Source organism: Oncorhynchus nerka, linkage group LG22 (assembly GCF_034236695.1).
Source record: "Oncorhynchus nerka isolate Pitt River linkage group LG22, Oner_Uvic_2.0, whole genome shotgun sequence".
NCBI classification, from domain to species: Eukaryota; Metazoa; Chordata; class Actinopteri; order Salmoniformes; family Salmonidae; genus Oncorhynchus; species Oncorhynchus nerka.
This window is the reverse complement of record NC_088417.1, coordinates 6,682,192-6,698,009: the sequence shown is the minus strand read 5'-3', so window position 1 is coordinate 6,698,009 and position 15,818 is coordinate 6,682,192. Positions and strand designations below refer to the sequence as shown.

At 44.0% G+C, this 15,818-nt stretch overlaps 1 protein-coding gene across 1 annotated transcript in view; it reads left to right on the top strand.

The window, feature by feature from the left end:
• Nucleotides 1–14,604, top strand: part of xkr9 (XK, Kell blood group complex subunit-related family, member 9) — a 34,510-nt gene extending 19,906 nt beyond the window's left edge. Inside the window, exons 3-4 of the mRNA XM_065006878.1 lie at nucleotides 13,223–13,305; nucleotides 13,387–14,604. Of these exons, the coding sequence (XP_064862950.1) occupies nucleotides 13,223–13,305; nucleotides 13,387–13,950 (647 nt within the window). The 3' untranslated portion in view covers nucleotides 13,951–14,604. The remainder of the gene's footprint in view (nucleotides 1–13,222; nucleotides 13,306–13,386) is intronic.
• Nucleotides 14,605–15,818: the final 1,214 nt, after the last annotated feature.

The window sequence follows — 15,818 nt, the reverse complement described above, 5'->3', positions numbered from 1 at the left end:
ACCTGTTCTGTCTACCCTACCTGTACCTGTTCTGTCTACCCTACCTGTACCTGTTCTGTCTACCCTACCTATATACACCTGTTCTGTCTACTCTACCTGTATTTACCTGTTCTGTCTACCCTACCTGTATTTACCTGTACTGTCTACCCTACCTGTATTTACCTGTTATGTCTACCCTACCTGTATTTACCTGTTCTGTCTACTCTACCTGTATTTACCTGTTCTGTCTACCCTACCTGTATTTACCTGTTCTGTCTACCCTACCTGTATACACCTGTTCTGTCTACCCTACCTGTATTTACCTGTTCTGTGTACCCTACCTGTATTTACCTGTTCTGTCTACCCTACCTGTATACACCTGTTCTGTCTACTCTACCTGTATTTACCTGTTCTGTCTACCCTACCTGTATTTACCTGTTCTGTCTACTCTACCTGTATTTACCTGTTCTGTCTACCCTACCTGTATTTACCTGTTCTGTGTACCCTACCTGTATTTACCTGTTCTGTCTACCCTACATGTATACACCTGTTCTGTCTACTCTACCTGTATTTACCTGGTCTGTCTACCCTACCTGTATTTACCTGTTCTGTCTACTCTACCTGTATTTACCTGTTCTGTCTACCCTACCTATATACACCTGTTCTGTCTACCCTACCTGTATTTACCTGTTCTGTCTACCCTACCTATATACACCTGTTCTGTCTACCCTACCTGTATTTACCTGTTCTGTCTACCCTACCTGTATACACCTGTTCTGTCGACTCCTACCTGTACCTGTTCTGTTCTGTCTGTCTGTTCTGTCTACCCTACCTGTATTTACCTGTTCTGTTCTACCCTACCTGTATTTACCTGTTCTGTCTACCCTACCTGTATTTACCTGTTCTGTCTACTATACCTGTATTCACCTGTTCTGTCTACTCTACCTGTATTCACCTGATCTGTCTACCCTACCTGTATTTACCTGTTCTGTCTACCCTACCTGTATTTACCTGTTCTGTCTACTCTACCTGTATACACCTGTTCTGTCTACCCTACCTGTACCTGTTCTGTCTACCCTACCTATATACACCTGTTCTGTCTACTCTACCTGTATTTACCTGTACTGTCTACCCTACCTGTATTTACCTGTTATGTCTACCCTACCTGTATTTACCTGTTCTGTCTACTCTACCTGTATTTACCTGTTCTGTCTACCCTACCTGTATTTACCTGTTCTGTCTACCCTACCTGTATACACCTGTTCTGTCTACCCTACCTGTATTTACCTGTTCTGTGTACCCTACCTGTATTTACCTGTTCTGTCTACCCTACCTGTATACACCTGTTCTGTCTACTCTACCTGTATTTACCTGTTCTGTCTACCCTACCTGTATTTACCTGTTCTGTCTACTCTACCTGTATTTACCTGTTCTGTCTACCCTACCTGTATTTACCTGTTCTGTGTACCCTACCTGTATTTACCTGTTCTGTCTACCCTACATGTATACACCTGTTCTGTCTACTCTACCTGTATTTACCTGTTCTGTCTACCCTACCTGTATTTACCTGTTCTGTCTACTCTACCTGTATTTACCTGTTCTGTCTACCCTACCTGTACCTGTTCTGTCTACCCTACCTGTACCTGTTCTGTCTACCCTACCTATATACACCTGTTCTGTCTACTCTACCTGTATTTACCTGTACTGTCTACCCTACCTGTATTTACCTGTTATGTCTACCCTACCTGTATTTACCTGTTCTGTCTACTCTACCTGTATTTACCTGTTCTGTCTACCCTACCTGTATTTACCTGTTCTGTCTACCCTACCTGTATACACCTGTTCTGTCTACCCTACCTGTATTTACCTGTTCTATCTACCGTACCTGTATTTACCTGTTCTGTCTACTCTACCTGTATTTACCTGTTCTGTCTACTCTACCTGTATTCACCTGTTCTGTCTACTCTACCTGTATTTACCTGTTCTGTCTACTCTACCTGTATTCACCTGTTCTGTCTACCCTACCTGTATTTACCTGTTCTGTCTACCCTACCTGTATTTACCTGTTCTGTCTACCCTACCTGTATTCACCTGTTCTGTCTACCCTACCTGTATTTACCTGTTCTGTCTACTCTACCTGTATTTACCTGTTCTGTCTACCCTACCTGTATTTACCTGTTCTGTCTACCCTACCTGTATTTACCTGTTCTGTCTACCCTACCTGTATACACCTGTTCTGTCTACCCTACCTGTATTTACCTGTTCTGTGTACCCTACCTGTATTTACCTGTTCTGTCTACCCTACCTGTATACACCTGTTCTGTCTACTCTACCTGTATTTACCTGTTCTGTCTACCCTACCTGTATTTACCTGTTCTGTCTACTCTACCTGTATTTACCTGTTCTGTCTACCCTACCTGTATTTACCTGTTCTGTGTACCCTACCTGTATTTACCTGTTCTGTCTACCCTACCTGTATACACCTGTTCTGTCTACTCTACCTGTATTTACCTGTTCTGTCTACCCTACCTGTATTTACCTGTTCTGTCTACTCTACCTGTATTTACCTGTTCTGTCTACCCTACCTATATACACCTGTTCTGTCTACCCTACCTGTATTTACCTGTTCTGTCTACCCTACCTATATACACCTGTTCTGTCTACCCTACCTGTATTTACCTGTTCTGTCTACCCTACCTGTATACACCTGTTCTGTCTACCCTACCTGTACCTGTTCTGTCTACCCTACCTGTATTTACCTGTTCTGTCTACCCTACCTGTATTTACCTGTTCTGTCTACCCTACCTGTATTTACCTGTTCTGTCTACCCTACCTGTATTTACCTGTTCTGTCTACCCTACCTGTATTTACCTGTTCTGTCTACTATACCTGTATTCACCTGTTCTGTCTACTGTACCTGTATTCACCTGATCTGTCTACCCTACCTGTATTTACCTGTTCTGTCTACCCTACCTGTATTTACCTGTTCTGTCTACTCTACCTGTATTCACCTGTTCTGTCTACTCTACCTGTACCTGTTCTGTCTACTCTACCTGTATTCACCTGTTCTGTCTACCCTACCTGTATACACCTGTTCTGTCTACCCTACCTGTACCTGTTCTGTCTACCCTACCTGTACCTGTTCTGTCTACTCTACCTGTACCTGTTCTGTCTACCCTACCTGTACCTGTTCTGTCTACCCTACCTGTACCTGTTCTGTCTACCCTACCTGTACCTGTTCTGTCTACCCTACCTATATACACCTGTTCTGTCTACTCTACCTGTATTTACCTGTTCTGTCTACCCTACCTGTATTTACCTGTACTGTCTACCCTACCTGTATTTACCTGTTATGTCTACCCTACCTGTATTTACCTGTTCTGTCTACTCTACCTGTATTTACCTGTTCTGTCTACCCTACCTGTATTTACCTGTTCTGTCTACCCTACCTGTATACACCTGTTCTGTCTACCCTACCTGTATTTACCTGTTCTGTGTACCCTACCTGTATTTACCTGTTCTGTCTACCCTACCTGTATACACCTGTTCTGTCTACTCTACCTGTATTTACCTGTTCTGTCTACCCTACCTGTATTTACCTGTTCTGTCTACTCTACCTGTATTTACCTGTTCTGTCTACCCTACCTGTATTTACCTGTTCTGTGTACCCTACCTGTATTTACCTGTTCTGTCTACCCTACATGTATACACCTGTTCTGTCTACTCTACCTGTATTTACCTGTTCTGTCTACCCTACCTGTATTTAACTGTTCTGTCTACCCTACCTGTATTTACCTGTTCTGTCTACCCTACCTTTATTTACCTGTTCTGTCTACCCTACCTGTATTTACCTGTTCTGTCTACCCTACCTGTATTTACCTGTTCTGTCTACTATACCTGTATTCACCTGTTCTGTCTACTCTACCTGTATTCACCTGATCTGTCTACCCTACCTGTATTTACCTGTTCTGTCTACCCTACCTGTATTTACCTGTTCTGTCTACTCTACCTGTATACACCTGTTCTGTCTACCCTACCTGTACCTGTTCTGTCTACCCTACCTATATACACCTGTTCTGTCTACTCTACCTGTATTTACCTGTACTGTCTACCCTACCTGTATTTACCTGTTATGTCTACCCTACCTGTATTTACCTGTTCTGTCTACTCTACCTGTATTTACCTGTTCTGTCTACCCTACCTGTATTTACCTGTTCTGTCTACCCTACCTGTATACACCTGTTCTGTCTACCCTACCTGTATTTACCTGTTCTGTGTACCCTACCTGTATTTACCTGTTCTGTCTACCCTACCTGTATACACCTGTTCTGTCTACTCTACCTGTATTTACCTGTTCTGTCTACCCTACCTGTATTTACCTGTTCTGTCTACTCTACCTGTATTTACCTGTTCTGTCTACCCTACCTGTATTTACCTGTTCTGTGTACCCTACCTGTATTTACCTGTTCTGTCTACCCTACATGTATACACCTGTTCTGTCTACTCTACCTGTATTTACCTGTTCTGTCTACCCTACCTGTATTTACCTGTTCTGTCTACTCTACCTGTATTTACCTGTTCTGTCTACCCTACCTGTACCTGTTCTGTCTACCCTACCTGTACCTGTTCTGTCTACCCTACCTATATACACCTGTTCTGTCTACTCTACCTGTATTTACCTGTACTGTCTACCCTACCTGTATTTACCTGTTATGTCTACCCTACCTGTATTTACCTGTTCTGTCTACTCTACCTGTATTTACCTGTTCTGTCTACCCTACCTGTATTTACCTGTTCTGTCTACCCTACCTGTATACACCTGTTCTGTCTACCCTACCTGTATTTACCTGTTCTGTGTACCCTACCTGTATTTACCTGTTCTGTCTACCCTACCTGTATACACCTGTTCTGTCTACTCTACCTGTATTTACCTGTTCTGTCTACCCTACCTGTATTTACCTGTTCTGTCTACTCTACCTGTATTTACCTGTTCTGTCTACCCTACCTGTATTTACCTGTTCTGTGTACCCTACCTGTATTTACCTGTTCTGTCTACCCTACATGTATACACCTGTTCTGTCTACTCTACCTGTATTTACCTGTTCTGTCTACCCTACCTGTATTTACCTGTTCTGTCTACTCTACCTGTATTTACCTGTTCTGTCTACCCTACCTATATACACCTGTTCTGTCTACCCTACCTGTATTTACCTGTTCTGTCTACCCTACCTATATACACCTGTTCTGTCTACCCTACCTGTATTTACCTGTTCTGTCTACCCTACCTGTATACACCTGTTATGTCTACCCTACCTGTACCTGTTCTGTCTACCCTACCTGTATTTACCTGTTCTGTCTACCCTACCTGTATTTAACTGTTCTGTCTACCCTACCTGTATTTACCTGTTCTGTCTACCCTACCTTTATTTACCTGTTCTGTCTACCCTACCTGTATTTACCTGTTCTGTCTACTATACCTGTATTCACCTGTTCTGTCTACTCTACCTGTATTCACCTGATCTGTCTACCCTACCTGTATTTACCTGTTCTGTCTACCCTACCTGTATTTACCTGTTCTGTCTACTCTACCTGTATTCACCTGTTCTGTCTACTCTACCTGTACCTGTTCTGTCTACTCTACCTGTATTCACCTGTTCTGTCTACACTACCTGTATACACCAGTTCTTTCTACCCTACCTGTACCTGTTCTGTCTACCCTACCTGTACCTGTTCTGTCTACCCTACTTGTACCTGTTCTGTCTACCCTACCTGTACCTGTTCTGTCTACCCTACCTGTACCTGTTCTGTCTACCCTACCTATATACACCTGTTCTGTCTACCCTACCTGTATTTAACTGTTCTGTCTACACTACCAGTATTTACCTGTTCTGTCTACCCTACCTGTATTTACCTGTTATGTCTACCCTACCTGTATTTACCTGTTCTGTCTACTCTACCTGTATTTACCTGTTCTGTCTACCCTACCTGTATTTACCTGTTATGTCTACCCTACCTGTATTTACCTGTTCTGTCTACTCTACCTGTATTTACCTGTTCTGTCTACCCTACCTGTATTTACCTGTTCTGTCTACCCTACTTGTATACACCTGTTCTGTCTACCCTACCTGTTCCTGTTCTGTCTACCCTACCTATATTTACCTGTTCTGTCTACTCTACCTGTATTTACCTGTTCTGTCTACTCTACCTGTATTTACCTGATCTGTCTACCCTACCTGTATTTACCTGTTCTGTCTACTCTACCTGTATTCACCTGTTCTGTCTACTCTACCTGTACCTGTTCTGTCTACCCTACCTGTACCTGTTCTGTCTACCCTACCTGTATACACCTGTTCTGTCTACTCTACCTGTATTTACCTGTTCTGTCTACTCTACCTGTATTTACCTGTTCTGTCTACTCTACCTGTATTTACCTGATCTGTCTACCCTACCTGTATTTACCTGTTCTGTCTACTCTACCTGTATTCACCTGTTCTGTCTACTCTACCTGTACCTGTTCTGTCTACCCTACCTGTACCTGTTCTGTCTACCCTACCTGTATTCACCTGTTCTGTCTACCCTACCTGTAATTACCTGATCTGTCTACCCTACCTGTATTCACCTGTTCTGTCTACACTACCTGTATTCACCTGTTCTGTCTACCCTACCTGTATTCACCTGTTCTGTCTACTCTACCTGTATGTACCTGTTCTGTCTACCCTACCTGTATTTACCTGCTCTGTCTACCCTACCTGTATTTACCTGCTCTATCTACCCTACCTGTATTCACCTGTTCTGTCTACCCTACCTATATTAACCTGTTCTGTCTACCCTACCTGTACCTGTTCTGTCTACCCTACCTGCACCTGTTCTGTCTACCCTACCTGTACCTGTTCTGTCTACCCTACCTGTTCCTGTTCTGTCTACCCTACTTGTATACACCTGTTCTGTCTACCCTACCTGTACCTGTTCTGTCTACTCTACCTGTATTTACCTGTTCTGTCTACCCTACCTGTATTTACCTGTTCTGTCTACCCTACCTGTATTTACCTGTTCTGTCTACCCTACCTGTATACACCTGTTCTGTCTACCCTACCTGTATTCACCTGTTCTGTCTACTCTACCTGTATTTACCTGTTCTGTCTACCCTACCTGTATTTACCTGTTCTGTCTACCCTACCTGTATTTACCTGTTCTGTCTACCCTACCTGTATTAACCTGTTCTGTCTACCCTACCTGTACCTGTTCTGTCTACCCTACCTGTACCTGTTCTGTCTACCCTACCTGTTCCTGTTCTGTCTACCCTACCTGTAATTACCTGTTCTGTCTAGACTGCCTGCTTTTACCTGCTCTGTCTAGACTGCCTGCACTCACCTGCTCTGTCTAGACTGCCTGCACTCACCTGCTCTGTCTAGACTGCCTGCACTGACCTGCTCTGTCTAGACTGCCTGCACTGACCTGCTCTGTCTAGACTGCCTGCAGTGTCCTGCTCTGTCTAGACTGCCTGCACTCACCTGCTCTGTCTAGACTGCCTGCACTCACCTGCTCTGTCTAGACTGCCTGCACTGACCTGCTCTGTCTAGACTGCCTGCACTGACCTGCTCTGTCTAGACTGCCTGCACTGACCTGCTCTGTCTAGACTGCCTGCACTCACCTGCTCTGTCTAGACTGCCTGCACTGACCTGCTCTGTCTAGACTGATTTCAGTCTCCTGCTCTGTCTAGACTGCCTGCACTGACCTGCTCTGTCTAGACTGCCTGCACTCACCTGCTCTGTCTAGACTGCCTGCACTGACCTGCTCTGTCTAGACTGCCTGCAGTCTCCTGCTCTGTCTAGACTGCCTGCAGTCTCCTGCTCTGTCTAGACTGCCTGCACTCACCTGCTCTGTCTAGACTGCCTGCAGTCTCCTGCTCTGTCTAGACTGCCTGCAGTCACCTGCTCTGTCTAGACTGCCTGCACTCACCTGCTCTGTCTAGACTGCCTGCAGTCTCCTGCTCTGTCTAGACTGCCTGCACTCACCTGCTCTGTCTAGACTGCCTGCACTGACCTGCTCTGTCTAGACTGCCTGCAGTCTCCTGTTCTGTCTAGACTGCTTGCAGTCTACTGCTCTGTCTAGACTGCCTGCACTGACCTGCTCTGTCTAGACTGCCTGCAGTCTCCTGCTCTGTCTAGACTGCCTGCACTCACCTGCTCTGTCTAGACTGCCTGCACTGACCTGCTCTGTCTAGACTGCCTGCAGTCTACTGCTCTGTCTAGACTGCCTGCACTGACCTGCTCTGTCTAGACTGCTTTCAGTCTCCTGCTCTGTCTAGACTGCCTGCACTGACCTGCTCTGTCTAGACTGCCTGCACTGACCTGCTCTGTCTAGACTGCCTGCAGTCTCCTGTTCTGTCTAGACTGCTTTCAGTCTCCTGCTCTGTCTAGACTGCCTGCACTCACCTGCTCTGTCTAGACTGCCTGCACTGACCTGCTCTGTCTAGACTGCCTGCACTGACCTGCTCTGTCTAGACTGCTTTCAGTCTACTGCTCTGTCTAGACTGCCTGCACTGACCTGCTCTGTCTAGACTGCCTGCAGTCTCCTGCTCTGTCTAGACTGCCTGCACTCACCTGCTCTGTCTAGACTGCCTGCACTGACCTGCTCTGTCTAGACTGCCTGCAGTCTACTGTTCTGTCTAGACTGCCTGCACTGACCTGCTCTGTCTAGACTGCCTGCAGTCTCCTGCTCTGTCTAGACTGCCTGCACTGACCTGCTCTGTCTAGACAGCCTGCACTGACCTGCTCTGTCTAGACAGCCTCAGTAATTACCTTTGTCGCGTCCTGTTTCAAAATTCAACAAGTGTATCAACAGCCAAGAGAGAGAGAGACTATCTGTATTAGAGAGAGCAACAGAGAGAGAGAGAGAGAGAGAGAGAGAGAGAGAGAGAGAGAGAGAGAGAGAGAGAGAGAGAGAGAGAGACTGGACTCCCCAATTACTCACCAGGAGCTCTATAAGAAACTTCAGGCTCTCAAATTTAAAAAGCATGCGGACCTGATGGCATCCTAAATGAGATGCTCAAACTCACCAGACCAAAATGTCAATTGGCTATATTAAAACTGTTTAATTTGATCCGGAGTGTAGGTTATTTCCCTGACATCTGGAATCAAAGACTCATAACCACAATCTTTAAGAATAGAGACAATTTTGACCCTAACAATTCCAGAGACATTTGTGTTAACGGTAACCTGAGGAAGGTTTTCTGTAGTATTATAAATGTAAGAGTTCTAAACTTCCTTAATAAACACAATGTCTTGAGTAAAAGCCACATTGGATTTATACCAAAACATCGCATGACTGATCATATTTACACCCTACACACCCTGATAGATCAACATGTCCACCAAAATAATACCAAAATATACGCTCGATTTATCGACTTCCAAAAAGCATTTGATTCTATGTGGCATACAGGACTGTTCTACAAAGTTATTGAAACTGGTATAGGGGGTAAAACATATTACATAATTAAATCAATGTATACAGGCAATACATGCAGCATTAAAATTGGTAAGAAAAAACAGAATTCTTTAACCAGGGGCGTGGCCTTCGCCAGGGTTGCAATCTGAGCCCTGCACTCTTCAATATTTACATAGACAAATTGGCCACTATTCTAGAAAAATCCTCAGCCTCTGGTGTTCTTCTCCACAATTCAGAGGTTAAATGCCTGCTTTTCGCAGATGACCTATGCCTGCTGTCACCCACAGCACATGGCCTACAACAGAGCCTGGACCTGCTAGAGCCGTACTGCCAGAACTGGGCCCTGGCAGTAAACCCCAGAAAGACTAAAATAATGATTTTCCAGAGAAGTTACAGATCTCAGGGAATTAGACCAAAGTTCTCAATTGGTACAAAATATATAGAGTATTGCACACACTACAATTACTGAGGTTTAAATATATATAGAGTACTGCACACACTACAATTACTGAGGTTTAAATATATATAGAGTACTGCACACACTACAATTACTGAGGTTTAAATATATATAGAGTACTGCACACACTACAATTACTGAGGTTTAAATATATATAGAGTACTGCACACACTACAATTACTGAGGTTTAAATATATATAGAGTACTGCACACACTACAATTACTGAGGTTTAAATAGATATAGAGTACTGCACACACTACAATTACTGAGGTTTAAATATATATAGAGTACTGCACACACTACAATTACTGAGGTTTAAATATATATAGAGTACTGCACACACTACAATTACTGAGGTTTAAATATATATAGAGTACTGCACACACTACAATTACTGAGGTTTAAATATATATAGAGTACTGCACACACTACAATTACTGAGGTTTAAATATATATAGAGTACTGCACACACTACAATTACTGAGGTTTAAATAGATATAGAGTACTGCACACACTACAATTACTGAGGTTTAAATATATATAGAGTACTGCACACACTACAATTACTGAGGTTTAAATATATATAGAGTACTGTACACACTACAATTACTGAGGTTTAAATATAGAGAGTACTGTACACACTACAATTACTGAGGTTTAAATATATATAGAGTACTGCACACACTACAATTACTGAGGTTTAAATATATATAGAGTACTGCACACACTACAATTACTGAGGTTTAAATATATATAGAGTACTGTACACACTACAATTACTGAGGTTTAAATATAGAGAGTACTGTACACACTACAATTACTGAGGTTTAAATATAGAGAGTACTGTACGCACTACAATTACTGAGGTTTAAATATAGAGAGTACTGTACACACTACAATTACTGAGGTTTAAATATAGAGAGTACTGTACGCACTACAATTACTTAGGTTTAAAAATAAGCTCAACTGGACACCTTAATGAGGCAGTGAATGAACTGAGAGAGAAAGCACGCAGGGCATTCTACGCCATTAAAAAGCTAATTCAAATTGAAATACCTATTACAAATGGCTAAAAAGAATTGAATATGTCATTGAACCAATGGCACTTTAGGGCAGCGAGGTGTGGGGTCCACTTGCAAAACAAGATTTCATCAAATGGGACAAACACCCCATTGAAACCCTGCATGCAGAGTTCTGTAAGATTCTCCTACATGTCCAGAGGAAAACTACAGAGCAGAGAATTAGGCCAATATCCACTACTAATAAAAACTCAACAAAGAGCGATTAAGTTTTGGAAACATCTAAAATACAGTGACCCCCTCTCATATCATTACCAAGCCCTGCAATGCCAAGAGCTGAGCAAAGAAAAGAGTCCCCTCATCCAGCTGGTCCTGGGGCTGAGTTCACAAACCTGTTCTACGAACGCACTGAAGCCTCAGGACCAGAACATCCAATCAATCAGGATAAACCAAATTACAACACAGTCAAAACAAAACTATATTGCTTATTGGGAAACACAAACACAAAGCAAAATGCAATGCTACCTGGCCCTAAATCAACAGTACACTGTGGGTAAATATTTGACCATGGTTACTGATAAAAACCTTAGAAAAACCTTGACAAAGTACAGGCTCAGTGAGCACAGCCTTGCCATTGAGAAGGGTAGACACAGGAAAACCTGGCTCCCTGTAGAGGAGAGGCTGTGGCAACCACTGCACCACAGCAGAACCTGGCTCCCTGTAGAGGAGAGGCTGTGGCAACCACTGCATCACAGCAGAACCTGGCTCCCTGTAGAGGAGAGGCTGTGCAACCACTGCACCACAGCAGAACCTGGCTCCCTGTAGAGGAGAGGCTGTGGCAACCACTGCACCACAGCAGAACCTGGCTCCCTGTAGAGGAAAGGCTGTGCAACCACTGCACCACAGCAGAACCTGGCTCCCTGTAGAGGAAAGGCTGTGCAACCACTGCACCACAGCAGAACCTGGCTCCCTGTAGAGGAAAGGCTGTGTAACCACTGGACCACAGCAGAACCTGGCTCCCTGTAGAGGAAAGGCTGTGCAACCACTGCCCAACATCAGAACCTGGCTCCCTGTAGAGGAAAGGCTGTGTAACCACTGCCCAACATCAGAACCTGGCTCCCTGTAGAGGAAAGGCTGTGCAACCACTGCACCACAGTAGAACCTGGCTCCCTGTAGAGGAAAGGCTGTGCAACCACTGCATCACAGCAGAACCTGAGACGGAGCTGCATTTCCTGACAAAATGTAACAAATATAAAACAATTAGAGAGTGTCATTTTCCCAAATTTGAAACCCTTATTCAAGGTTTCAAAGACCTCTCTGATGAGAAAAGGCTACCCGTCCTGTTGGGGGAGGACGCAGAGTGCTGTGGGTTGGCAGCGCACTACATTGCTGCCTGCCATAAGATGAGGGACAGTGTCTGACAGACCAATCAACCTGCACATGTCCTCTACTGTATGTTTATTATTATTATTATTATTATTTAATAACTTATTGTTATTGTTCAATGGATGGTTATTGTTGTTACTGTTGACCCGTTGACAATTTGATTCTCATTTTATTTATTTTATATTGTAAATATGCAAAATAAGCTTTGGCAATACGTACATTGTTACGTCATGCCAATAAAGCACATTTAATTGAATTGAATTGAATTGCGAGAGAGACTATATGTGTGTTAGAGAGAGCAACCAAGAGAGAGAGAGAGAGACAGAGAGAGAGAAACTGAGAGAGAGAGAGAGAGAGAGAGAGAGAGAGTTTAATTTAATTGAATTGAATTGAGAGAGAGACTATATGTGTGTTAGAGAGAGCAACCGAGAGAAAGAGAGAGAGACTGTGAGTGTGAGAGAGAGAGAGAGAGAGAGAGAGAGAGAGAGAGAGAGAGAGAGAGAGAGAGAGAGAGAGAGAGAGCAACCGAGAGAGAGACTGTGAATGTGTGAGAGACAGGCACAGAGAGCGAGAGACTGCAGCCACTGCCACAACTTGACTCTCACATGCCTGTCTGTCACATGTCTGTCTGTCACATGTCTGTCTGTCACATGCCTGTCTTTCACATGCCTGTCTCTCACATGCCTGACTCTCACATGTCTGTCTCTCACATGTCTGTCTCTCATATGCCTGTCTCTCACATTCCTGTCTCTCACATGCCTGTCTCTCTCATGTCTGTCTCTCACATGTCTGTCTCTCACATGCCTGTCTCTTACATGTCTGTCTCTCACATGCCTGTCTCTCACATGCCTGTCTCTCACATGCCTGTCTCTCACATGTCTGTCTGTCACATGTCTGTCTCTAATGTGTGCCTCGTCTTCCCCTGTGCAGGCATCTGCATGGTGGGCTCATTCATCAACATCGCCTGGGCTATAGTGGACTACCGCCGGTGTCTCCGTCGATCCTTACCCCAGGTAATATAATAATAATATATAATAACATAATCATATGATCATATAGTGATACATATATAATAATGAATATGACATCCCCAGCTCCGAGAGATGCCTTCTGGCCTCCCTACCTTCGTCTACCTCCTATACAAGCTGTTGACCATCACCGCTCACATCCTCAGCCTCAGCCTCTTCCTCGTCCTCAGCCCCTACAGTACCCTGGGAATGGCTGTCGTCTGGCTGGCCGGAACCCTCTGGGCCCATTGGGTCCGTACTGATTTCTGCATGTCTAAAGGTCTAGAGAGGCTCTATCGGATCATCGTGGGAGTCGTCCTCATATTCACCTTCTTTAACGTGAAAGGACAGGATACCAGATGGCCGATGGCTGTGTACTACGTTCTCTTTGCGTTAGTGAACCTCTCTGGTCCTTTGCTGCTGGTTCTGGTGAGGCCAGAGGTTAACGCTACTGAGTACTTCTGGCCGGTGACTCTGCTGATATTTGGAGGGACCGTTCTAGGGCTGGTCTGTCTGCTCCTGTATTATACTGTCTGCCACCCCAGAGGGAGGAGTCTACAGGCAGATGAGGTGGATGGACACATGGGACAGGAGAGAGAAACAGATACGCCACACAACATGGTGAGAGGTAGGAACTACCTACAGCCCTGAGCCTCGTTTCCTGCTCCACTCTGAACGACCTGAACGACCTGAAAGACCTGAAAGACCTGATAGACCTGAAAGACCTGACAGACCTGAAAGACCTGATAGACCTGAAAGACATGATAGACCTGAAACCTGAATGACCTGAACGACCTGAAAGACCTGAAAGACCTGAAAGACCTGAATGACCTGAAATACCTGAATGACCTGATAGATCTGAAAGACCTGAAAGACCTGATAGACCTGAATGACCTGAACAGTTAAAAAGGAGTTTGATGTTTGACCTTTCAGGTCTGGTTCCTTCAGCTGAGATGAAGGAGAGGACATAAGGGAGTCACTTCACGCTAGTGAAACACAGCCCCTATCTGTGGATTCAGGATGTGCAACGCAAAACAGAGAACACAAGGTGGCACTGTTGTCTCTCTTTACAGGCTATGGCCATCTAGCATTTTAGAGTAAAGTGAAGAGGAAGACGTTGCCACGGACGTTGCCGTTGCTATGATGACGTTACTATGGACTTTCTCTTTGATATGTTAAAGACTCTTTTACTGACCTGCCAATAACTGAAAGATGTCTAATTTATTTTAATCTCTGACACTCTTTCCACTGTTCCTGCTAGTTTAACTGTCTTTTAACCTCTATAAGTATTCTGATGTTCTGTGTAATGTTCTGTGTAACATTCATCTGTGAATGAACTTTAAAACTTTTAAATATCATATATTTAATAAATAAAAATGTACCATAACTACCTTTTATCCTTTATCCATTTATTACATTATTATTATTATTATTATTAATTATTATAGATGACATACTGTATGAATACCAGTTCAGAAATACCCCCAACACTAGTAAGGGTCATTTCAATGCTAATTAATCATAACAAACCGGGTTTCATTGGCTGAGGGGCGCTGACGTGTGCCTCTCTGATGACGTCTCAAATGGCACCCTATTCTCTATTCAATGCACTACTTTTGACCAGAGCCCTGAGATCTGGTCACAAGTAGTGCACTATATAGGGAATAGGGTGCCATTTTGTTACGCAGAGAGATGGTTTGTAGTAGACCAGCCTACTATAGTGAATGGACCAGACAGGGTTCAGGAGGGTTCAGGAGGGTTCAGGAGGTGGAGGTATCAGTGAGGAACAGTCCATATTAACACCCTATTCCTAAAAAGAGGACACTACTTTTTTTTTACTAGAGCACTATGGGAACATAAACTGGACAATAACTGAAAGTAAAAATCAAACTCAAGATTACAGAACTCTGAGTAGCACAGGCCTAAATCACATAATGCCTGTCTGTCACCGTTCATCCTGTCTAGTGGAATGACCCGGCTTATAACATCATTCATCCTGTCTAGTGGAATGACCCGGCTTATAACACCGTTCATCCTGTCTAGTGGAATGACCCGGCTTATAACACCGTTCATCCTGTCTAGTGGAATGACCCGGCTTATAACACCGTTCATCCTGTCTAGTGGAATGACCCGGCTTATAACACCGTTCATCCTGTCTAGTGGAATGACCCGGCTTATAACACTGTTCATCCTGTCTAGTGGAATGACCCGGCTTATAACATCGTTCATCCTGTCTAGTGGAATGACCCGGCTTTATAACACCGTTCATCCTGTCTAGTGACCCGATAACACTGTTCATCCTGTCTAGTGGAATGACTTATAACACTGTTCATCCTGTCTAGTGGAATGACCCGGCTTATAACACTGTTCATCCTGTCTAGTGGAATGACCCGGCTTATAACATCGTTCATCCTGTCTAGTGGAATGACCCGGCTTATAACACCGTTCATCCTGTCTAGTGGAATGACCCGGCTTATAACACCGTTCATCCTGTCTAGTGGAATGACCCGGCTTATAAC